Genomic DNA, 23,208 nt, shown 5'->3' with positions numbered 1-23,208 from the left:
ATGTGGTGATATAATTTCTGTTAAATGTCATTGATGAAACCTCCCCTGCAGCCCTAAAACAATTCGTGTGTCGATGAAGATGAAATGAGAGACAGCAGATGTAGAGCATGGGATATGAAAAAATGTGGGAAAACCTGTTTCATGAGAAGAACCACCTGGTTTAACTGTGCTTCACTGAGCAAGGCAGATGTGGAGGAAGAGATAATTATCAGTGAAGGTACACTGAGGAGTGCAGACTAAGAAGGGGGAACTTTCGGGGATGGGTGGATGCCAGTGTTTACTAGAAAAGATGTAAATTGGTGACACATAACCTTGTCTGGAACTGGAGACCCCCTTGAAGTCCTGCAGCAGCAGCCTCCTGGTCCTGGAGCGCCTCCCTGACACGGACTGTGACAGGAGCTTGGTCTGTGCTTGCAGTGGCAGAGCCCTGGGTTCAAGGATTCAAGAGATCTCTCCCCACTCCTCTGGTCCTTAAAAGCACTTTGAAAAAAGGCCAGCGCAGACCTCGTCAGGGACCAGTTCTAAGATCATCTGCCTGAGGTCTTTGTCTTGACTTCACCAAAGGTTCCTTTTTTAAAAGGATGTATTTTGTCTCCTGGTCCTTAATCAGTCAGTACATACATTAGTACTAAAAATTTGTATCCATTTTTTATAAGTCTAGTACAGGCTTCCACGTATTGTGTAATAGTGAGTTAAAGTTTCAAATATCTTTCCAGTTCACAGACTGCCTAGATTTAAAAAGCATTAAAAGCTGCATTATTAAAGTAAATTTAGCTCTGTATCTATTATGGCAGTGTGTGTGCATGCAGATATAAATTGCTGGAGGCAATAAGCATTGCAAAGAACTTGTGGTTTTTCTGTGATCTCTGATTTTTCGTGTTTGCCATGAAAATGTTCTATCCCTTATACGGTGGGGTGGGATAATTGTGTTGTAGGTTCTGGTGTTTACTAAAGGAGAAGATACTTTGCAATTTCCACACGAAATTGGGCACAGTAGGGGACCAATTTCCTGCACTTCAGACCTGCTGATTTAGCCAATACAGTAAGTTAAGTGGCAGCTTTACATTTCTAGAAGGATCACAGGTAGTATAAAACAGAGCATCTCTGGGGCCACTTTACTGTGCCAAGTCTGAGGGCAGCCAGTGGTGAGCATGGGGAAGACAAATTCAAAAAGCAGCGGCAGGAGCAATGCGAGTCCAGCTCATCCTGAACGGTCTTTTTGTGGTTCCTTTCAAGAAAATGGAATGAAATGTTTTTTTGGACAATGAGCGCTTGACATCCAAGATCCTGTCGTGCTGCGGCCGCACTCGGAGCGAGGGCTGAGGGCAGGCGAGCTGCAGTGCCGCCTCACTTTCTGAGCACCAAGTTCCATTTTTGCCTCTTGAAGCCACTTCTCTGAAAGAGCAGCCTCGAAAGTCCCTCCTGGGAGCGGATGGCACCCCAGCACTGGCCCAGAACCTCGGCATGACTATCGCCCAGAGAGGGAACTCCTCAGGCTTCACTGAACGCTGCTGGAGCTGTTAGTAAATTTGGGTGAGTAAACTGCTTCTTTTCTAACTCTCTGGCTTCAGCTGCTGCCCCCCTTCCCCAGTGTGAAAAGAAAAGCAGTTACAGAACATTGGGTTTCAAGCTCAGAAGGGTTTTATTGAGCTTTTAATGCTGAAAGTTATTTCCCTGAACAATATGTTTTTTTTTTTGTTTAAAAATCGCCTTGTCTTAGTTCCTCTGTCCTGTGGTGCAAAAGATATCCTATAAATAAGTTCAGTATTTGAGTATCTGTCTAAATGATCTATTTCGTGGATGTATTTGTCTGGAATTGTTGTGAAATTCAGGAATCTCCTCTGAGTTCAGCTATTCTAGGTTGTTCTAGTGGTGACTGGTATAGGAGACAACAGTGTTTTAAACTACAGAATACCTTGATGAAATAGTAGACTAACTCAAAGCTATCACTGTTTTTAGTAGCGTTTACTTTTGCTGTGTCCCAGTAATGCTCCTTTCACAGTTGATAGTGCCCCTTGTACTCGGACTGTGGCTGTCACGAGGTGATGTCCTTTAAACTGTCAAATCAGAAGTTACAAACTCTGCTGATGCTGCTGTAATTAAACTGTAATATGTTCAGTGTGGAGTTTCTTAAAATTGATCTAACTGTCTAAAGATGCAATGATGCCTTTTATTATGTTCACTGTAAGATAATTGCACTATAGTTAGGAAAGATGCTTGTTAAAAGTAGTTGATTGTTTTTGTTTTGGGGTTTTTTGTGTCAAGTAATTTAAAAAATGTAATGTTCTGTATTGGTCTTGTGGTCTAGATTTCTTTGGCCATTTAGACTGATTTCAGGAGACATGGATGAAGGGGATTCAGGCTTTATAAAATTTAAGCAGACTTCAGATGACATTGTCTCGCTTGCACCTTCAACAGCAGACTCCATTTTTCTGGAAGGTATGGAATTTCTGTGCTTTTCAGGGTTGTTATGCAACTTCTTACACAGTCCTAAAGCAGCACTGAGATGTTTTTACTCTTGTTGTTGTTAATGATGGCAATGAAGGATATGATGAGAAACAATAATAATTGAAATTAAATGTGCTTTTGGTCTAGATGCATATTCTGTATCCCTCCGGAGTGAAATAGAAACAGATGCTCATGAGTTTGAGGCAGAGTCTTGGAGTGTTGCAGTGGAACAAGCTTATGCAAATAGACACAAAAATGTTAAAAAAAGGCAAGATGTCATTTATGGTAAGAGTTATTTGTTATCCTTAAACCTTTTTCTATTTCATAGTGCCACTGTTTTGAAACAAAGCAGAAATCGTTCTTATGGGTTCCAGTTTTGACTTGTGCCTGAAAACTAAAACCACGTGAAGATTTTCAGGTCTGTTACCTGTCTTAGTGTGCAGAATTTCTTCTGTGAATGCTTTTAAACAACCCACAGTTTCAGTGTGCAGTAGGCAGCAAAGCCCTGCTGTACAATTAGGGAGCAGCTCAACAACCACTGGGAGATGTCCTTAAACAAGCGGGGACAGTCACTGCTGGGTTGGGACATTAACAAGGCAAATTTAAGAGCTTCACGTGAGTGTTGCAAAGACTGTGGTGAAGAAGATGATGGTGGGTTTCAGAGCCTGCTCTTATATCTCAGCAGTCACTGCACAGCATATAAATGACTTTTTGATTTTATTTTTGTGTTTCCCCTTGCCCAGAACTAATGCAGACTGAAATGCACCATGTTAGAACACTGAAAATCATGCTGAAGGTGTACTCCAAAGCCATGAGAGAGGAGCTGCAGTTCCCAAATGTAGTGATCAACAAGCTCTTCCCCTGTGTGGATGAGCTGCTGGAGATGCACGGGCAATTCCTGCTCCAGTTAAAGGAGCGACGGAAGGAATCCTTGGAAGAAGGCAGTGACCGGAATTATATAATCCAGAACATTGGAGACCTCTTGGTAAAACAGGTGTGAATTAAATTCTACCAGTGATGTTGACACTATGAAACTTCTAAAAAGCTAACTGTAAGGGTAAAGTGATGTTATGTAAAGATTGATTTCATCCTGAGTTTAAGATTATCTTCCTAGTGCAATGTGGGAGCATAACTCCCAGGAATATAACATCACAAATAACATTAAATGTTCACTGAATGTTCTTTGGGCGTGTGTTTATACGTGTTGTGGGATATGTGACTGCAGATTTTTTGTTTCTCTTTTTCATCTGTTCCAGAAGGAAAGTAACATATTCCTGGTGTCCATCCCAAACATGGCTCTCCTGCAGCCAAACTTCTTGGTTCTAACCTTTAGAAAATGCAGTCAAGATCCATTGAACTCATGAGAGCTTTAGCGCCATTCTTACATGGAGTGGATGCAAAAATTTCTATCATTATATCATGATCCCTTTTTTGCCTTTCAGCTTTTACAGTCCTCAGACTTCTTAAGTGCAGAGGCCCAGAAATCCTTTTAAAAATTCTCATAATTACAATAATTTCATTTTTGGTTACCTTCTGGTATTCCAAGCTCTCACATGTTGAACTGCATAAATCTTATTTCTGGTACAGAAGAAATTGAAATATTGAAGAAATGTCTCAGAAATCAGTCACCATAAAGCATGTTAAAAAACCACTACAACCTGGAGTTTGTAGTGGAGATAAGTTTAGTCTGAGTGACTCATGTCTTTGATTTTTATATTTCCGATTAGTTTTCAGGTGAAAATGGGGAGAGAATGAAAGAAAAATACGGTGTGTTCTGTTGTGGACACAATGAAGCTGTTAGTCACTATAAAGACCTGCTCCAAAGCAATAAGAAATTCCAAAACTTAATAAAGGTAAACAACAACAACCAGAGGTTTCCCGTTCTGACTATGCAAAATATACTTCACTGCTTTAGGCTTTGTTTTGTACTTGAAGATCTCTTATATAAGAATGAGCAGGGTGGGAGGCATATTCTCATTGTCTGAGGGGTTGTTGGCTTCTTGTATTTTTAGATTGTTTTCATGGCTCTGTCTCTTGCTGCCCTGCTGCGTGGCCATCGTGGTAAATTGGCTTGATAATAAATTAAATCAATGAGAAATGCTGTTGATGAGCTAGTATAGAAAAGCAGGGACCCTTAGTCGGTTTTCTCACGACATCATCCTTATAAACCCAGAAGATTGGCTCCAGGGTTGTTTGTATATCTCTGCACACTGTAATGTGCAAGTAATAGGAAGGACTGAAGAGACATGGTCAAAGTGGAAGCTGTAACCTGAATCTTATGGCTCTGCAGAGGCGTAAATATTCTCATTTTCCAGTCACCAGTAAGTGATACTGTGTGAACTTTCCAGCATAGCTCTACACTTATAGCTCATCTTAACTAGATGTCTTTAAGTGAGAGCTCTTTACTTTCAATGAACTAAATAAGTGACCAGAGTTTTAAAATATGTAACCTCAGTCCTTTAAAGATAGATCTTGGTACTGTGTTCTCCTGCCAGATGTGCGCTGTGTCTGCAGCCACACTAACTTATCTTTGCAGTCCTCCCTGCCTAAACAGGAATATGTTTTCTCCAGGTCAGCCTGCTGGGGAACATACAGTGGCAAATAGAGGACCTTAATTTCTTTGTTATTGGCCTTATTTGGCTGTTAGATGGTTGTGTCGGGTTTTAAAAAAATACTTAAGGACCGATCCTTTAAAAAGAGGACAATCAGTTAGCAATAGGCTAACACAGTTTCAGATTTGGAACTTTCCCTGCTTGCCTCCACATTTAGTTAACAGTAGTTGAAAAAAATACCTAAAATATTTTCCAGCAATAAAATCCATTTTTTGAGTGTTGCCAGGAATTTTGCCTTAGTAAAAGAGTACGGCTAATTTTGTGGTGCTATGCCTAATGTACAGAAATTATTTGAAACAGAAAACATGTGAATGGAGAGGAAGTTAGAAGAGCAACATGTACAATGGGTGTGATGTGTCTTCTTTTCTAGAAAATTGGGAACTGTCCCATCGTGAGGAGACTCGGTGTCCAGGAGTGCATCCTCCTGGTGACCCAGCGCATCACCAAGTACCCGGTGCTGGTGGAACGGATCATTCAGAACACAGAAGGTGGGGTGTTTTCTAGAAGCCTCACAGTTGTCTGTTGATACCTTTTCTGCCATGTTTTGCATGTTCTTTCCTCACACAAGCAGGGACAGGCTGTTAACTGCTTTCTCACTTCTTTGTTGGCTGAAGATACTGTTTTAGATGTGGATCCAGAGCAGTCTCACCTCATCAGAGGGTCAAGAGAATTATAGAATCCCAGAATGGTTTGGGTTGGAAGGGACCTTAAAGATCATCGTGTTCCATCCCACTGCCATGGGCAGGGACACCTCCCACTATCCCAGGTTGCTCCAAACCCTGTCCAACATGGCCTTGGACACTTCCAGGGATGGGGCAGTCACAGCTTCTCTGAGCAACCTGTCCCAGGGCCTCCCCACCCTCACAGGGAAGAATTTCTTCTTAATACCTAATCTAACTCTGCCCTCTTTCATCTTAAGACCATTCCCCCTTTCCTGTCACTCCAGGCCCTTGTAAATAGTCTCCAGCTCTCTTGTGGGCTCCCTTCAGGTGCTCAAAGGCTGCAATTAGGTCACCCCAAAACCTTTTCTTCTCCAGGCCAAACTGTCCCAATTCCCTCAGCCCCTTCTCATTGGAGAAGGACAGCGTTCAAAGTCTGCAGCCACAAACCCATAGTAGTCAAGTGTGTTGGTTTATTAGAGATTATTTTATTTTAATTTATTCTTAAACTTAAGCTCTTAGGAAATATGGTTAGGTGTTCAGTATGGAACCTTCATGTTAAAAAAATGTTTGGATGGCTCTTATCTTGCATTCCAAAGTTGTAAATGTGGCTGACTGCTGCTCTTTCCCTTAGCTGGAACTAGAGATTATGAAGAGCTGACCCAGGCCCTTAGTTTAATTAAGGACACCATCACTCATGTAGATGCCATGGTAAATGAGTGTGAGAAGGGGCAGCGACTTAAGGAGATTATGCACAAAATGGAGGTGAAGTCATCTGGGAAATGCAAGAATGGGCTTTTTTCCGGAAGGATGACATGGACAGAGGAGGCTCCTCCTGGATGGGATGCTGTACTGGAAGCTGCATCAGGGAGACTCAAAGGTAAAGGACCAGGAGGGGGAAAATGCAACTGGGAAACAAGATTTATGTTGGGTGGTTTTTTGGTTTTGTTTGTTTTTTTTTTTAGTAACTGTTTATTACTGATCGATTGGGTATAAATAAGATGACAATAACCTGCTTGTTTAATAGGATATTGGAGAAATAGCACTTGTTCTATTCTTGGCTTGTCCAATGGTGCATGATAAGTTCCTTATACTGTTTGCTTATTATCTGGCTGATCTGCTTCCCAATTCAAGAGGAAGGTCTTCAGGTGGATGACAAAGCTTTGAGTCACTCTGACTTAGTCTCCTGTGGAAAGGCATTATCTGCTTCACACTTTGCAAAACCTGTGTCATGTGAGCCCCATGACACCTTCATTCTGCATAATACCTGTTTTGCCAGAAAATCAAAACAGTGGGCCACCAGGGAATATTTGAACAACTTTGTTGCTCAGGTGTTCAAGGAGAAGCTTCAGTGGCATAGAAAATTCAGCCAAGAGTAGGTGGTGCTGTGAACAGCTGCAGTTCCAGAAGAATCTGCTGTTGAGGGAGACACATTCCCTCTGGAGTGCTGGAGTCCATGGGTAGGATGCCTGTGTAGGTGTTTTCAAGCTTTAAATCAGCTCTATTTGTGCTGTGCTGGTTCTGAACAGTGTGAACAGCCCAGGTGAAAGGCAGTAGCAGACCCAATACTGCAAATGTTGATGTGCTATTCCCTGACCCACAGGAAATATAAGTTAAGTGATTTTTTGAGTCTGGACCAGTCTTTCTGCTTTAAAATGTGACTTCTTTTGATTTTTCTTGTCTCTGTTGTTACTGCAGATATTCTGGCAGTTCTGCTAACTGATGTACTGTTGCTCTTACAAGAAAAGGACCAAAAATACACATTTGCATCAGTGGTAGGTATTGTTCTCCTTATTTAATAGCTCCACTTAAAGTATTTATGGCAGTGACAGTAACTACAGAAAAAACACAATTAGAGATGGTAGATACTTGTTAGAGGTTCAGAAAGAAAATTAGGTTAATAAATCAGCCAGCTATTAAGAATCACTTTTTCTGAGGCAGTTCTGGTCCTTCTTGAATCCCCTCCCACTGTCTCCCAGTGCAAACCAGTGTTCCCTTGCATCAGCCCGTTGTATCCACATCTCCAGTGGTTTGTCCAGTGGTTTCCACACTCAGACCTGAGTGTGGTCTGAGTTCACTGCTTCTCCTCTTCTTGTGTTGCAACTTCCCCTTTCACTAAATTTTTTAGGCCGAGCTTTTGTACAAGTCATAGACATTACACACACCAGAACTGTGCTTTGAAAGTCACTTGTAAATAAGTCCTGCCTCTGTTTTATGTGCAGGGAAAGAACCTGTCATTTCCATTAGGGATGTGGTGACCGTGGTCACAGTGTCCTGGTGACCGTGGTCACAGATTTACTGGGGCCAGAGAACTTTCCTGAAACACAGGAAATGCAGATATACTGCAGCACTCTAGAACATTCAGTGGATTCACTTGCTTTCCCAGGGCATTTCCACAGGTATCATCAGAGCAGTTAATTGTGTACATTTTGTTCTGATCTAGTTCAGTTATGGCTGTAATAGAACCAGTAATGTAATTGTTTTCTTGAATGTATTTTTTTTAAGACATTAACATTAAAGCTGAATTCTAATGGCAAAAGCTATTTTAATGACCTCAAAAAAAGCAACTGCTTTTCAAATTACCCTTCTCCTAATGCACAGAACAGGGTGCTGTGTGGTGGATTTTTTTCCCCTCTGGAAACATGCTCTACAGTTAGAGACGGACCAATTTTTGCATATTTTTATGTATACAGGTTCAATCGAAATTTAATATTACTTCTCCATTAATAAATCAAGCAAGTGAGAGGAGCAAATGGATCTGCTTAGTGATCTGTTTTTCCAGTGACATCTGCTCACAGCTGGAATTGCAGCACAGCTGCTCAGGGAAGTTGGAAAAACCTAATGTTCCTGATGTTACTCACAGTTTAGTTCCTTACTGTTCTAGATTATTCTGTGAAGGTTCAGCAGTTACAAAGAGCTGCTGTATCCTGGAAGGAACTTTCTAGGCTTACATGTGTTTGGACCTATGCTGTATGAAGCCTAGATAGGTTTTTAGTAACTTAATATCCCTCTGTAAATGTGTTTTTCCCTGCAAAGACTGACAGCTAATTCCTGTTGATCCTCCTTATACAATACACTGTCTGTCACCTTGTTTCTTTATTCTCAGGGCGTGACACTCTGTAACACCTCTGTGTTAGGGTTTTATTTCTTTCATAGCTAACTTGCCTACTTCGAACCTCTAACACTTCCTCTTGGTCTCTTCTTTCTCTTCAGGTGTCATTTAGGTTTTTGCTTTCTGTTTCAAATTTTGCATCTGCCTCTTTTTGAGCAAATTTTTTTGAGCCTGTTCTTGACTTCTGGGACCCAATGGGAATCCTCAGGTGTTTAAATTGACACACAGTTTAATGTTCGATCAGGTGTTGACATGCACATTCTTCATTCCACATTTTCATCAATGGTTGATGGTAAAAAAATAACAATGTCAAAAGTGTCATGTGAAAAGGTTGGAGTTATATTGTGATATTGCAGCTCCTGGTGGGTTTGTATAAGTGGGAAGAGGGGGGAGCTAGGAAGCAGAAATCCTGAATAACATAAATAATGTAGTGTAATAAATGATATTTTACTTTGCAGGACTCTAAACCACCAGTTATCTCATTACAAAAGCTGATTGTGAGAGAGGTGGCTAATGAGGAAAAGGCAATGTTTTTAATTAGTGCTTCCTTAAAAGGACCAGAAATGTATGAAATTCACACCAGCTCCAAAGAGGAGAGGAATTCCTGGATGGCACACATCCGCAGGGCTGTGGAAAGGTAAGTCAGGAGGGAAAGCAGAGGGCTTCATTTCTTGCTCATCTGTCTTCTTTTTGCAGCACTCAGATGTAAATTCATCTTAGAAATCCATTTGACTCTCCCTCAACTTTCTCTTTAAGACTTTAGTGTGCAATTCTGTTTGTGTTCATTGAGAAGAAGCCACCGATAAAGATGCAATAAAAACCAGTCAAAGACTTTATTCTGCCTTTATCTTTTTTTTAAAAAAAGAGAGACAAGAAATTTGGTTCACAGATGTCAAATGCAAAAGGGCTTTGGATAAAGGAGGAAGAATGACACTCAGGATAAACCAGATCCAGGCAAAAGGTTGAATCTCAAGTTGAATCCTGAAATGGTTTTAAATTATCTAATGTGCAAATCAAGCATAGATCTGTCTTCCCTTTGGTACAGCTGTCCTGATGAAGAAGGAGGAACATTTAATGAACCTGAAGCAGAGAGGAGGATGGCTGAAGCAAGAGCTGCAAAGTTAAAAGATTTTCAAGGTAATAACTTAGTTATATATTCCATGAGCTGCTTTTCAGCATCGTCTGTGATTTATGACTGTCTAATTCTTTATCACATGATGTGATCAAGTTTCTCCTTCATAAGTATTTCACAATGGTGTAAGATTATATAGAAATAGTAGCTAAAGAGTCTAATAAGCTTTACCTGCTCCATGGGTTTTCCCCTTAACTGTTAATTATATCTCTGCATTTAATTAATTATATCTCTGATCATAAAATGAGTGATAATCTTCCAAACTGAACACTCTGCTCTTACAGGGAGTGTACTCTGACTGGATTTGTTTCTTCCTTTAGAGCGTTTGAACATGAAAGATGACCTAATTCTGCAAAGTCTGACTGAGAAGCAACAGATCTATGCAGAAATGTCTGAAATGAATGGCTTTGAAGACCATTCCCAAGGATCCCGAGCTCGGCTGCTTTTTCAGGGAGATATCTCAGAAAACCTGCAAGGAGAGACGATTTTGAAGTCTGCAGTGACTGAAGGTAGATGGAATGGAGGCATTCACTCAGGTGCAGGGATGGGGACTAGCAGCAGGTTCTGAAAACCATCCTGTAATAACATAATACTTTTATGTAACATAGTTCAAACTTCCTTGTTCTCACAACTAATCTACAAGAAAGGTGAAGTGCACTTGCGAATTTAGGTAGAAGACCTGCACAGCTTGGATTGGTTTATTTGTTAAGGATCAACCAATGGAGTCTTGGGATGAGTCTGTTCAGAAAGGGTAACTAAGTGCTCTAATAATACACCAATCCTGAAATGTAATATTATAGGAGGGTTATATATTAAAAATAGCCTATCTAAAGATAGTATATTTAGAAAGAAAATAAGCACAAGCATAATTTCTCTTTTGAAGAGAAAAAAAAAGAAAACCCAAACATTCAAGGCTTAATGATCTTAACTTGCAGTTAGGTAAGAGCTCATCTGTATACAAAGAGCCTGTCATACAGAGCGAGTCTCAAAGAAAAACTCATCTGTACTGCAGGACATCTCTGACTACCTGATCTTTTAATGGACTTGATGGTTTAAATGTTTTTTTTTAAACTTGTTAGCGTGACAACTTGTATGGCAGCATAGACATGGCTGTTTACGTGACACGTTCTCCTCTTTCCTAGCTGAAAACCTCCAGGATCTTATCTTCACTCACTTTGGCAGTGGATCCTGTCAGCCTGAGGATGGCTCTGGGTCAGGACTCGCCCGGAGAGCAGAGACCTTTGGAGGACATGACAGTAGTCCCTCAGTTTCAAGTAAAAGTAAGAAAAGGACCATTCAGCATTTTCCTGAGCTCCTTAGCTCTTTAATGCCTTCACTGCACAGAGAATAAGAATGAGGAATTGAGGCTCTTATGTAAGGAAGCTTCACCTGGCTCTAAAATGAGGATCAGAGCAAATTTCCAGCATGTTGGATTTTCTTACTCCTGATACCAACACTAGAGAGCAGAGTAGGGTTGTCAGTGTTATGCTAAGAGCATAACCCATACTTTATTGCCTTAACCCATATTTTATAATTACCACAATTCCACACAGAATTTTAATTTTGTTGAAAAAAATTAGCTTGACCTGAAAACCTAGAAAATTTGAATTCAGCTGTCTGCTTTTATTATTGAGTCATGAACACTTTTTTCTCACTTTGTATCTGCACAGTCACTAGAGGTTTGCTGAATCCTTAAATAATATAAATTGTCCTTTTGGCACAGATGATTTATCAGTTAATTAATGAAATGTGAGGAAAGACTAGATACTCTTTATTTCCATTTTTGCTTCATGCATTTATTGAAAAACCAAATGGTCTTTATTTCACTGGTTATTAATCTCTAAAATACTTCTGTTGTCTCTGAAATGTTCTGTATGTGTCATAACATAGGTACTTTTTACAACATAGTTTCCATTTTCCTTTACCTCCTTCCACACTTACAGTGGTGCTGCTTTGAATAGAATATTCCTACTAACCAGTATTCCATGTTATGAGTCTGCAATTCTGGGAGCCACAGCCAATTATTTTCATGCAGACATCGTGGCTCCTTGACTGAAAATAGTATAACGTAATTTGAACTTACTGTCCCAATTTATTTTAACCCATTCTTCTCAAGTTTTTAGACTTTTTTGAGCAGTCCACTGTTGTCTGATCTCCCAGCTGGAATCAGCATGGAGAAGCCATGCAGTTGTGTATTGGTTCTGACTTCACACTCACTATGTTTTTCTGCTTACTCTGTTACTCATTGAGTTTTCCCAGGCCCTGTGCTGGTGTGAGCTCCTCATACTCCACTCTACTTTCAGGTGGTAGGAAGAACAGTGCTGGTGACCAGAGACAGTGGGACTGGAGAGGCCCTGCAGCAAGTTCAGATGTGCAAGTCCATGACCTCCCTTCTGATGCAGAAGAAGGATCTCAAACTGTATGTTGATTTTATGAGTGATTTAAATGCATTTCCTTGTGTTCCTCATCATAGTAATGGTGCAGAACAAATCTTGCAAAGTTAAAAGTCCTGATAGCTGGCAGGACTGGACTGGAACAGTTTTGTCTGTCAAATTACTCAGCTCTATTAAGGATGCTTTGTGGGGTAAGTTGGTAGCTTAGCACTCGAGAGACAAGATAAATCACTTTTCCATTTGCTTGTTTGATGCTGTACCATTAACACTGGCTTTAATCACCATGCTCCTGTTCCAGCCTGGCCCCTGGTTTCAGTATTTTTGATGTATGTCCTTCAGTGCATGGGAGGAATCTGTGCTCCAGCAGTACCTGTTCCCTCATGGGACGAACCCTTCCAGCTTATTCTGGCAGCACTGCCAGTGCCCAACATGTGTCTCTATGTCTTTTTTACAGAGTGATGGAATGAGGCTGGATGAGAGCAGTGGTTTTCAGCCTACCATAGAGGCACAGGTAGGTTACTTCTGCTGTTAAGAAATCTAATGGCAAAAAGCCATGTTATAATAAGAGCATGGAAAAACAAACCAAACAAAAACAAACAAACCCACCAAAACGTCATTATTTGTAATGTCTATGGATTCCAGCAGATTAACAGCCTGTATCTCTAACACATTATGAATGCAGAGATAAAAGTCCTGACAGAAACCAAAGATGGGTTCTGGGGATGTAAGCACACATTTCAAGGAGCTGGATGACTACTTTTCCTGCATCTTTGGAGCGATTGCATGTTCCCAGCTCTGTGACCAAACTGGCCTCTGAGCCTCCTGTGAGGGCTGTATCTGTGTAGTGATTCAGGGCTGAAGCATGGGAGGAAGTGATTGTTACACAGCTCAGGTGGAGAGAAGATGGTGAGGAGTGATCTGTGGAATCCCAAGGAGAGTTGCTTAGCACTGATTCACATCTGCACAAGAATAATACACTGAAATTCCTTGTGCCTGTGTATTGGCTGCTACTGTGTCTCTGGTAGCCATGCTTCCATTGTGTGTGTTTTTGTACAGATACCATGGGCTATTTTCACTGCTTAAACATTTTTTTAAAGTCTAATATATCCAAACAGCTCTGCTTAAGTGCCTAATGCTTTTTTTCCTCCTTTTCAGCTTGTGCAAAGGATACAAACGCTGTTACAGTTGCTCTTCAGCCTTCAGGTAAACCACTGTTTGCTATCTAAGAGATTTGTTAGGCATTAAATATAATAAAATGTATGCAGGTGTGGAGAGGAGCTACCTTGAGAATATCCCCTAAAGCTAGAATGAAGTGCAGTTTAGACCTGAGATTCAAGGAAACCAGCACTGTGTCTGGTATTTTGAAGGAAGTGTTAGAGCTGTTGTCTGAAGTAACTGTTTCCTTTCTCCTGCCCACTTAATTATTTTGCTGCTTTGAGCTCCATCTGCTCCATGTGCTCATTTCCTCTTTAAATTGTTGATATCCATGTGTGTATATACTAGTTGTTTTTGCTGCAGCCTTGTAATCAGCAATATTTTGACTGATTTGATTTGGGGTAACAATTCTAGGTGCAAGAAACATTCACTTTGACACACATAAGCATAATTTATTTGCTCTTCCATCTTCAATATTGTGTCAGTCACCATGGGCTGTACAAGCTGGAGTTTAGATCTGCTCTGGAAGACAAAAGACTCAGTGATCTAACCTGGTAGATGCCGTTGTCTTCTGCTGAGCTGTGCATGTTTTTTGAACCCCTCCAGGCAGTGATATCTCAGCAGGACAGTTATATTGAGGTGCAGAGAGCCACTGCCACCATGGCAGATCGGGAGAAGCAATACCGGCTGCAGTCCACCCGAGGGAATCTGCTGCTGGAGCAGGAGAAACAGAGGAACTTGGAAAAGCAGAGGGAAGAACTGATGAATGTCCAGAAGCTTCAGAACCAGCTGAAGCTGGAGCAGCAGCGCCTGGAGCGGGAAAGGAGTCGGCAGCAGAGGGAGTTTGAAATCAGGGAAGCTCGACTGCAGGAGCGCGAGGAGGAGGCTCGGCAGAAGTTGGAGAAGGTGAATCAGGACAGGGAAGAACTGGACAGGCAGCAAGAAGCCTATCAACACAACCTGGAGAGGCTGAGGGAAGCCCAGAGAGCAGTCGAGAAAGAAAAAGAGCGTCTGGATCAGCTGAGGAAGCTGAAGAAGCAGAACACAGTGTCAGGCACGTTCTCCCCAGAAATGGGCCAGGTGAGGAATTTGTTTTCTTGGAGGGTTATTTCTGTTAACCCACTTGCTTCTGAATAAAGGTTGCACTTGTTACAGCACTAACCCATTTTTGCATTTTATTGGGCTCCTTGAACCGCCACCTGAAATAGCTGGTGGTGGCTGCTGTCAGAGAGATCAGAGCTTGGCAGTTCCCCAGAGTCTGTGAAATTCCACAATTACCAGAAAATCTCTGGTAATGAGAATATATTTTTTTTAAAAGATAGAAATGGAGAATAAGTTATTTTTGATTGTGACTGACAGAGGATTTTTTAAATACAGCAACTGCCCTATTGCAGGCAAGTGATTGCAGGAGCTGTGCAACATCTATAGCATTTTGTACAGTTGATTTCTAAAAACATTTCCAGTGTTTCATAATGGGAACTTCGAAGTCTGATTAAATTGGTTCTTTGATACCATCTGAAAGTTCTGCTTTCCATCCTATCATCACTCAGTGCAGTCTGCTCTTGCATTCCTTTCCTACGTGCAGTATTAAGCAGTTTGAAGCTGCTGAGGTTGTTTTCAGTGCCCAAGGACTTACACTCTTGCTCTTCCTTCTGTTTCCCAGCAAGCTTCAGGCTTCATCTTATCTATTCTCCTTTTCACTAGGAAGTGCTTCATGTTCTCAGGGCTGAGGGCGGTCTCTCCTTATTGTCCTGGAGAGGGTGAAAACCCCTATTTGACTTAAAATGCCTTTTTCCTCACACAGAGCCAGATGCTGAGTCATTCCATCAGCTTCAACGGGGAAGGAATAGAACCCTCTCCACCTATGCTGAAATCCTCTGTGAGAGTGAGCGTGGCTGGGCTGGATTACCTGGAGCGGCCGGACTTGGTCCGCAGGGACAGCACCACCCTGGAGAACCGGCCCATTCTGGCCCTCAAGAATGAAGTGCCAATACATCTCTTGAGTGCAACCAACCAGATCCAGAAACCAGCTGCAGTCCAGCAGCAGATCCCTACCAAGCTGGCCACCTTTACAAAAGGAAGCAAGGAGAAAGGTGGGAAGAACAAAGCATCTCAGAGGACAGACAGTTCAGGTATGTCTGTATTTAAATCCATTTAAATGCATTTCTATTCTCTAACAGCATCACAAGGAGACAGAACACTGCAGTTTAAACCTCTGAGTACCCATGTGGAACCCAGAAGTTAATATGCTACAAGTTATTAGTGTGCTTACTGCAGTTAAAATCTCTTAACCTCTTAAAATCCTTATGTTAGGACATATGTCAGTGCTATTTAAGTTAGAAATACAGCCCAAAGGGATAATGTTGAAAATGGAATTGTGTATTCCAGCATGACAGAATGATGGTGAGAGGTGGTACACCTGGATGTAAAATCTCCTTGTCTAACTGTAGTGTTAAAGGAAAACAGCAAAACCAAAGAAAAGCTGTTGTGCACAAGTGAGATGTTTTGAGGCTGGCTTAGCCTTTCCTTACTATCTGTCCAGAGTTGTAGTGATGTTGAATGCAGTGCCTTTCTTAGCACCAGTCAGTCATTAAATACAGATCTCCAGGCCAGAGTTGGGATGCTGTGTGTGTTGTAGAGTTGGAAAGGGCTAATTTTGTCACAGATAGAAGCAAGTAAAAATACAGTCACCCTGTCCTGGTGTAATTTCTGCTGCTGACTGCTGGGTACTGGAGTAGTGGTCTTTGCCAATGACAGAGGCAGTAAAAACCTCTTTGTCTCTACCACTTAAAATAGCCTCATTGCCAGCTTAGGGGAATGGCCTGTAATTTTAAGTTACAAAATTATCTTTTTAGTATTGTGTAGGATTCAGACTTGGCGAGTTTGATCATCACTTGGGCCTGCACTGCTACAGCAGACTTGGGGCCAACGCTGTCAGGGAGGGGAGGGGGAACTGCTTTGGCACATTGTAGAAACATCTATTTCTACCATGCCTGAAGTTTAGTGCAGTTGCAAACTTCATTATGATTCTGCATGTAAATGAAGCCTAATATCCTCTTACCCTGCATGGTAAATAAAGCTCCAATACCACATCTCCCCAAGTTTATTTTTAATAGCTTTTATGTGATGGTCTCTGCAGTGGAAATGTACTTAATGGTGTTTTTCTGTAATTTATATGAAAGGTATAAACCACAAATACATTGGTCTCTATTCTCTTGTGAGCATTAGTGGGCTGCACGCTGGTTATGCCCATGTGTAGATCTCAGAATAAAATGGAACAAAACTTTCTGTACCAGAGGCAAAGTGCTGTGTATTGAATTTGGGTTTTGTGACATGTAAGGAATGCATACTGAGAGAGGGAGAGAAGTTCTTTGGATCCAGAATAACCATTTCATGAATTGCTTTTATTGTTGAATTAAGAAACTGAGAGTCTGTAACAGCAGAATCAATGTGCTATGCTGCTGAGCAGCTGTGAGACAGATGGAGAGCAGAGACAAAAGTTCATCACAGCTCTGTGTGTTAGACATAGCACAAATGGCCATTTGCTATTTGAATGCTATAAAGATTTTTTTCTCTCTGCTGTGCTTGATAATACTGAGGTTTAAATCTGAGGTTGTTGGGGGCTGCTAGTAACCGAATTAGAAGTCTCAAGGAAGAGGAGAGAGAAAGTATTCATGGTTTAAACAGCTGAAGTGAAAATTTAACTTGCAACAGCAGGACCAGCTCTTTGTGGTATTACAGTTACCTTGGGTGTATAAGGTGTCAGTACAGTGGGCCCCAGCATGAAACAGTGAGGTTTGTGAGGTACTGCTCACCTCAAATACTAATTTATAAAATATTTTCTTCAGCATCTGTTGATCAGAAGCAGCTGCTTCCCCCCAGGCTTGTTGCACGAGAGGAGGGCGTCCTAAGAGGCAGACGGTCAGCAAGCCCAGTCCTCCCGAGCAGCCAGACCACTGCATTCCAGCTAGGTATGTCTTAACCAACCTGCCTGGCTATGGGAATGCCTCGGGCTCTCTGTGCAGTGTAATGACTGTGTCTTCTTCCATTTTTTTCCTCTAGAATTGTATGGCCCCACGGATGCTCAGCCAGAAGCACTTTCACCTGCCTCAGCGAACCTATTCAAGCCCAATAACGTTCAGGTTCAGACCCTGGTGACCTCTCAGCCAAGTCTGTTGAATGTGCAAGATGATACCAGCAAAGAAGATGTAATTTTCTTCTAATTGTTTCCATTTAAAGATGAATCTCCTGACACACTGTTTCAAGAACTCAGGCCACAGTGTGCACCGTGATGGAGACCCGACATGGATGTCTTCTCGTCCTTGCCCGGTTACTACTAGCAAGGACCAGACCAGGATTAACTGTCCTACTTTCCTGACTTTTCTGCCAGCAGCTCAGAATGAGGGCACAGTAGTAACAATTTGCTTTCAGATTCTCCAAACATGCAAATGTATTGACACATGGCATGGATATATCAATTCAGAGCATGGTAAAAAATACTGCCGTTTATTGCAATGTGCTCTTTTTGGAGAATGTACACTCTTTGTGGGCACCATCTTGTGAATTGTTATCAGTGATGTTGAACTGATAACATCACACAGGTTTTTATGTAAAAAGTTTTAGTAGTAGGCCCCAGAACGGCTGCATATTTTGAAATCTGTTTTCCCAGATCCAGGTCCAGGTCCAGGTCAGTACTGGGTTGTTGGTAATTAGATGACAGTGAGCCAATCTCCTTCCAGCCAGGTGTGCCAGGCACTGTGAGCCCAGTGGGACCAGCCTAATGGCCAGGTACAGGGAAAGAGAAGGTAAGGTGAGCTTCTGACAGCATCTTCAAGGCAGGAGCTCCATCTGCTTGTGGAGGAGGAGGAGAGTTGGACACGTGAGGATTCACAGCAATGATGAAGAGTTGGACTGAATGCATATTTCATTGGCTACCAGCATGGGCTGGGATCTATCTCTGTGTTGATGAGAGCAGTGCAGGTACCCAGGCAATACTTATGGCTTGGTTCAGAATGAGCTTAGAGACTTGGATTTTGCTCTTAGCTGAAGACATGTCTAAGAAGCTTTTGAATGCAGTAATTTATTGTCTTGTTTAATCCTGTTTTCTGCATCTTTTGTTTGTCTGTTAATTTGTGGGGACTTTACTCCCAGTACCAGAAGATATCAAAGCCGCTGTTACTGCAGAGACTTGTCTGCAGCATTGTGTTAGGAATGAAGGGAATAAGAACTGTTTGGTTTTAAAATTTAAAAAAAAATAATAATAATTAAAAAAATACTCTTAGCTAAACCTGTGTTTAGCTGCTTTTAGCTAAACCAGCTTTGATACCTCTTGTTAAATGGGTCAGTTCTTGATCATGGGATGGTGATGACAGTAAATGTTCTGCTGAAAAGGCATTATTTTCCTTTGTAGTGATTTGCACAGTTGTTTTGTGTTGTATTTTTCACTCTGTATCTCAGATCCTTTTTGCACACCTCACCCAGGGATGTGCATTCTGGTATATGTTGAATGTGGCTGGTCAGATTTATGATGCACGGGAGAGATTGTTTAGGAGTATTGTTACAGAATTAAAAAAATCAGTATCTCAGAGCTTAAAAACTTGGATTAATACCTTTCTGAGCATGATTGATAATAATTATTTTTATATCTTTAACTCTGATTTAAAGTGGTTTTTAGCAGCAGTGGATGGAAGGCCTGGTCAGTTCTCCATCCATGGCAATTGATCCAACGGAATTTGCCAGTCGCAAATCATTGAGCTGTCTCTGGTTAGGCCCTGTGTGATGTTAGTAATGTCTTTAAGGCTGTAACTTCACTTTGCGTGAGAGTTTAAAAATTATTGCAGTAGTTACAGTGCAAGAAACATTATAAATTTTCAGCAGAAAACAGAGTTTATTTTCAAGTGGTGATAATTTGAGTTATTGTCTTCAAATGAGAAATTGAAAAACCTAAATTCACTGGTCAGGGGAAAAGATAAGCCACAAAATAGTGAATTGGTCTTAGGGACAAGCACTCCTGCTGGAACACTTGTTGGATTTAAGGGTCTTTTTCTTTGCTGTGTGATACTGGTACAAACCTGAGGCAATGGCACTGAGTTCAGTGAGAAGAAACTCGGAACCATGTGGCTCATTACCACACTGTGGATGCTCCCCCAGCTTCCAACAAAGCAGTGCTGTGAAACTGGACACACTTTACTGTGAAGGACTGCTTGGTAAATCAGCAGCACTGCAAAATTTACACATGGTGATTTTTGTGTTGTGATACAGTGTTGGTTAGAACATATACCCTATATTCAGTTTTGTGTTTCTAAAAGTTAGATTGGAATGGAGGGGAATTCTTAAAATCAGCGTAACTTCTGATCAAGCCAGCAGTGTGAGATCCAACAGTCCAGTCACCTCTGCTTCCCTGTGATTTCTCCTGGAAGCACACAGGGAAGCAGCAGGAATGCACTGTATGTTCTTCCCTTCGTGCTGTGGTTTGGGCCACTCCTAGTGAAAACTCGGTGCCCCCTTTGCCTTAAATTACCAGATTTTTAGGAGTTTTAGCCTAAAGCTAAGTTGCATCAGTGGAATAAACCACCTCAGCCAAAAAGGATGTCAGTTTGGGTGTTTGGAAACAGTTTTTGGAAACATTTCTTTAGTTTAATTTTGTGCCTGTCCTAAAGTATGGCTCGAGCAGCTCATTGTCTGCTTTCTACTTCTGTGCAATGGATGAATTTGAATGTAGAACAGTGACATCTGGAAAGTAAAGTCTGCAGTGAGGTCTCATTTCTTTTAATGTTTTAACTTAAACATAATTATATTAATACTCATTGTCAGCAGTACTTTGAATAAGTTTTGGCTGTTAATAAATGGACCCAGGCCCATGACAGGCCAGGCCGTTTTTCAACCCGAAAAGCCCCTTGGAATATGAGTCTTCAATCTGTAATAGGGAAATGACCTTAAAAGTAATTTTCTGACTTCAGTCCACATGTCTGGCTGCAGTTGGCTTTATGAAACCTGTTTTCACCCAGAATTGAGACAGCATCTTCTCTCACTTGGGTGTGGATCATGGGTATTGGTGTGGCTTCCTGCTCGGGACTGGACCCAGCTTAGAGAAGGTTCTGGAATTAGCAGGTGCTGTGATACCTCATTGCTAGTGCAGGGTTACCCTACCAGAGCATAGGCAGGTGATTCGTGGAAGGCTGAGGGAAGCAAGTGAATTATTTTCTTTACATAAATATGATTTTCTTTAAATGAATAAAGAGTCTCTTCACTTGTGCAAAACTGAATCTGTGAAATTGTTATCAAACCACTCCAGCTGAGTAACTTGTTTTGGACTCTTTGCTCAGATCTTGGTCCTAGAAAAATAACTCTTCTAGGCAAATTAGTTCGCAAAATACTGCTGTGTCCTGGGCTAAGTAACCTGCTATTGATTCTGAGTCACATCCTTTCCATTGGACTTTTCAATCACTTTAGATAAAAGTTTTCTTTTAAGTGATTTCTGAGGATTAGACAGTTCAAAATTCTGTGCCTCCCAGGTGCCTTTTGGCTTCTCCCTGAGCTGGGGTGTGGAGGAAATACCAGCATGAGCTTTGAATTGCCACTGTGTTTGCTTGGTGTCACAGCCTTAAAATTAGCAGCATGTTTGTCCTTTAATATTGTGCTGTTGCAGAGTAGAGGCTGTTTCTGTGGTTCTGATTTCAATTTGGATGCTGGTGTAAAGGAGGCTTCCTCTTCCTCTTCCCACCTGGAATGTGGTCATCCTTGTGTTCCAGGCTGAGGATCCCTCCGTGGTCACTAGTGCTGAGCACAGCTGCCTTGTATGTGTTGTGAAAGCTTCCCTAGTTTTTAACTGTGCTGTCTGTGGATTGTAGCTGTGGCCTGTCCCACAAATTGAGATCGCTCATCATCCCCCAGCATGAGGCAGAAGAATTGGTATTCCTAGAGATGCTTGCTCATCCAGGTACTCGCATTCCTGCACAGGTAGGAGCCATTTCTAAATAATTTGCAGGCAGTTTTGTCTTGCTGAGTAATAGTCAGATGATCCTGCATACATGGAGCTTGGTGTTTGTCATTTGCATTTATGATGAAAGCTGAAGCTTAAACTAGGAAAGGGTTAAAAATCCATATTTTGTTTCTCTTCTAACTCTGCAGAATGGGAGCTGTGGCTCCCCGGTGCTGCTCAGTGGAGTCCCTGTGTGTTGTGCCCCTGTGCAAGGGAATTTGGAGATTTTGTTGTCTTCCCCAGCAGTTTTCACATCTACAAGGAAACAAATCTTGATGCCAGGTTACACATGTGCTGTAGGTAAAGCCAAGCCTCTCCCCTGCTCTGAGACCAGACTCGACATCTCCGTAACCACTGGCAACTTCATCACTCACCATCGGCATGTTCCTTCTTCAGACAGCATTTGCGTGAGCTCTGATTCATAACATTTGTGCCATGTTTATAAATCAGTTTTTTATATTTTTGTACTGAGAGCAATTGGAGCACTTTAGAAAAGTTTATTTCAAATTCCATTTCTGTTTGTGCCCAGAAGGAAATCTCTAATGGATGGAGATCCTGTTGGCATAGCTGCGTGCATCTCACTCAGAGCTGTGAATTCTCTTGATGCTCTTTAGTCTTAGGTCTGGTTTCTAGGCCCACCTTGCACTGTAAAGATTTAATAAATAATCATGGTCCATGGTTAAATTGACCATTTTGTTGGGGAAGAGTTTGGTTTTGTTTTTTTGTTAGGGTGTAAACATTGTAAATATTTCCTTTACTGTTGATACTGCAGTAGCAACATCTTTGTAGTCTTTATTTTATTTGTAAAGTTGATGGTTAAATGTTAATATTCTGTTGAATTGTGCACTCTTGATTAATTGTAAACTTGATCTTAGCACACCAAATGATGATTTTTACAATGATTGCAATGTTTCTCCACTGAAGGATTTCAGAGCTGCAATAGGACTGAAACCAACTTCTAGCAATAAAAAAAGAACATTTAAAAACTGTCTGCCTTTATATAATTATTTATTATTTTCTATTTGAACTGAAGATCAAAGCAGCTGCCATTTCTCACGTGCTTCTCATTTTCTGCCCTGGACAGAAATAATGTGCCATATGAGCAAAACTGATGATTTTCCAAAGAAGAGGACGGAGCACGAGAGGTGTTTAGTGGAGGATAACAATAGCTGCAGCCCTTGGCAGAGAGGTGAACACCTGAGGGAAAGATCAGCTGCTCCCAAGCATCTGAACTCACTGGTGAGAGAGTGAACTCAGTTGAGTTGCTTACATTAGTGTGGAGGTGCTTTGCATGGTGCCAGCCTGAGACATGCCTGGCTCCGTCCCAGGCAGTATCGGTTCCCCCTTGGAACAAGTATAACAAAAATAGAAACTTTCTCCCTGGTGCCTGTGCCAATTTGGCAGCCCTACCTGCCAGCACCATCCCACAGCCTCTGGCTGGTGCTGTGCTTCCTGGTGAAATCCCCACTCGTGGCACACTGGCAAGGGAGCCCAAGAGCTGTAACCTGGAATCGTTTCTGGAGATGAGAACAGATGCAGAACTGGGGAGAGTGGGAGAACTGGGATGTGGTTTGGTGCTCTCAAGGAAGAGGGAGGATTTTATCATCAAAATCCTGCAGTGCAGCCAGTGTTGAGGAGAACTCTGAGACAGGGTTGGTGCCGGTGCCAGCAGGGCTGTCTGCCCATCCCTGTCTTTGGGGCTTATCGGAGCAGCTT

The 23,208-nt window shown here is 41.7% G+C and overlaps 1 protein-coding gene across 1 annotated transcript; it reads left to right on the top strand.

The window, feature by feature from the left end:
• The first annotated feature begins 1,151 nt into the window (after positions 1 to 1,151).
• Positions 1,152 to 22,480, top strand: ARHGEF18 (Rho/Rac guanine nucleotide exchange factor 18). The gene is given in 26 exon segments (XM_032712112.1): positions 1,152 to 1,231; positions 1,233 to 1,288; positions 1,291 to 1,382; positions 1,384 to 1,488; positions 1,490 to 1,533; positions 2,327 to 2,439; positions 2,596 to 2,733; positions 3,192 to 3,442; positions 4,176 to 4,301; positions 5,431 to 5,548; positions 6,354 to 6,515; positions 6,518 to 6,535; positions 6,538 to 6,576; positions 6,579 to 6,599; positions 7,418 to 7,494; positions 9,290 to 9,468; positions 9,877 to 9,968; positions 10,284 to 10,472; positions 11,106 to 11,243; positions 12,267 to 12,382; positions 12,811 to 12,867; positions 13,512 to 13,559; positions 14,118 to 14,591; positions 15,316 to 15,643; positions 17,360 to 17,482; positions 17,574 to 22,480. Coding segments are annotated over 26 exon segments (3,345 nt in total). The 3' UTR covers positions 17,735 to 22,480.
• Positions 22,481 to 23,208: the final 728 nt, after the last annotated feature.

This window comes from Chiroxiphia lanceolata, chromosome 27, assembly GCF_009829145.1.
Source record: "Chiroxiphia lanceolata isolate bChiLan1 chromosome 27, bChiLan1.pri, whole genome shotgun sequence".
Classification (NCBI taxonomy): Eukaryota; Metazoa; Chordata; class Aves; order Passeriformes; family Pipridae; genus Chiroxiphia; species Chiroxiphia lanceolata.
This window is presented reverse-complemented; position numbering and strand designations above follow the sequence as displayed.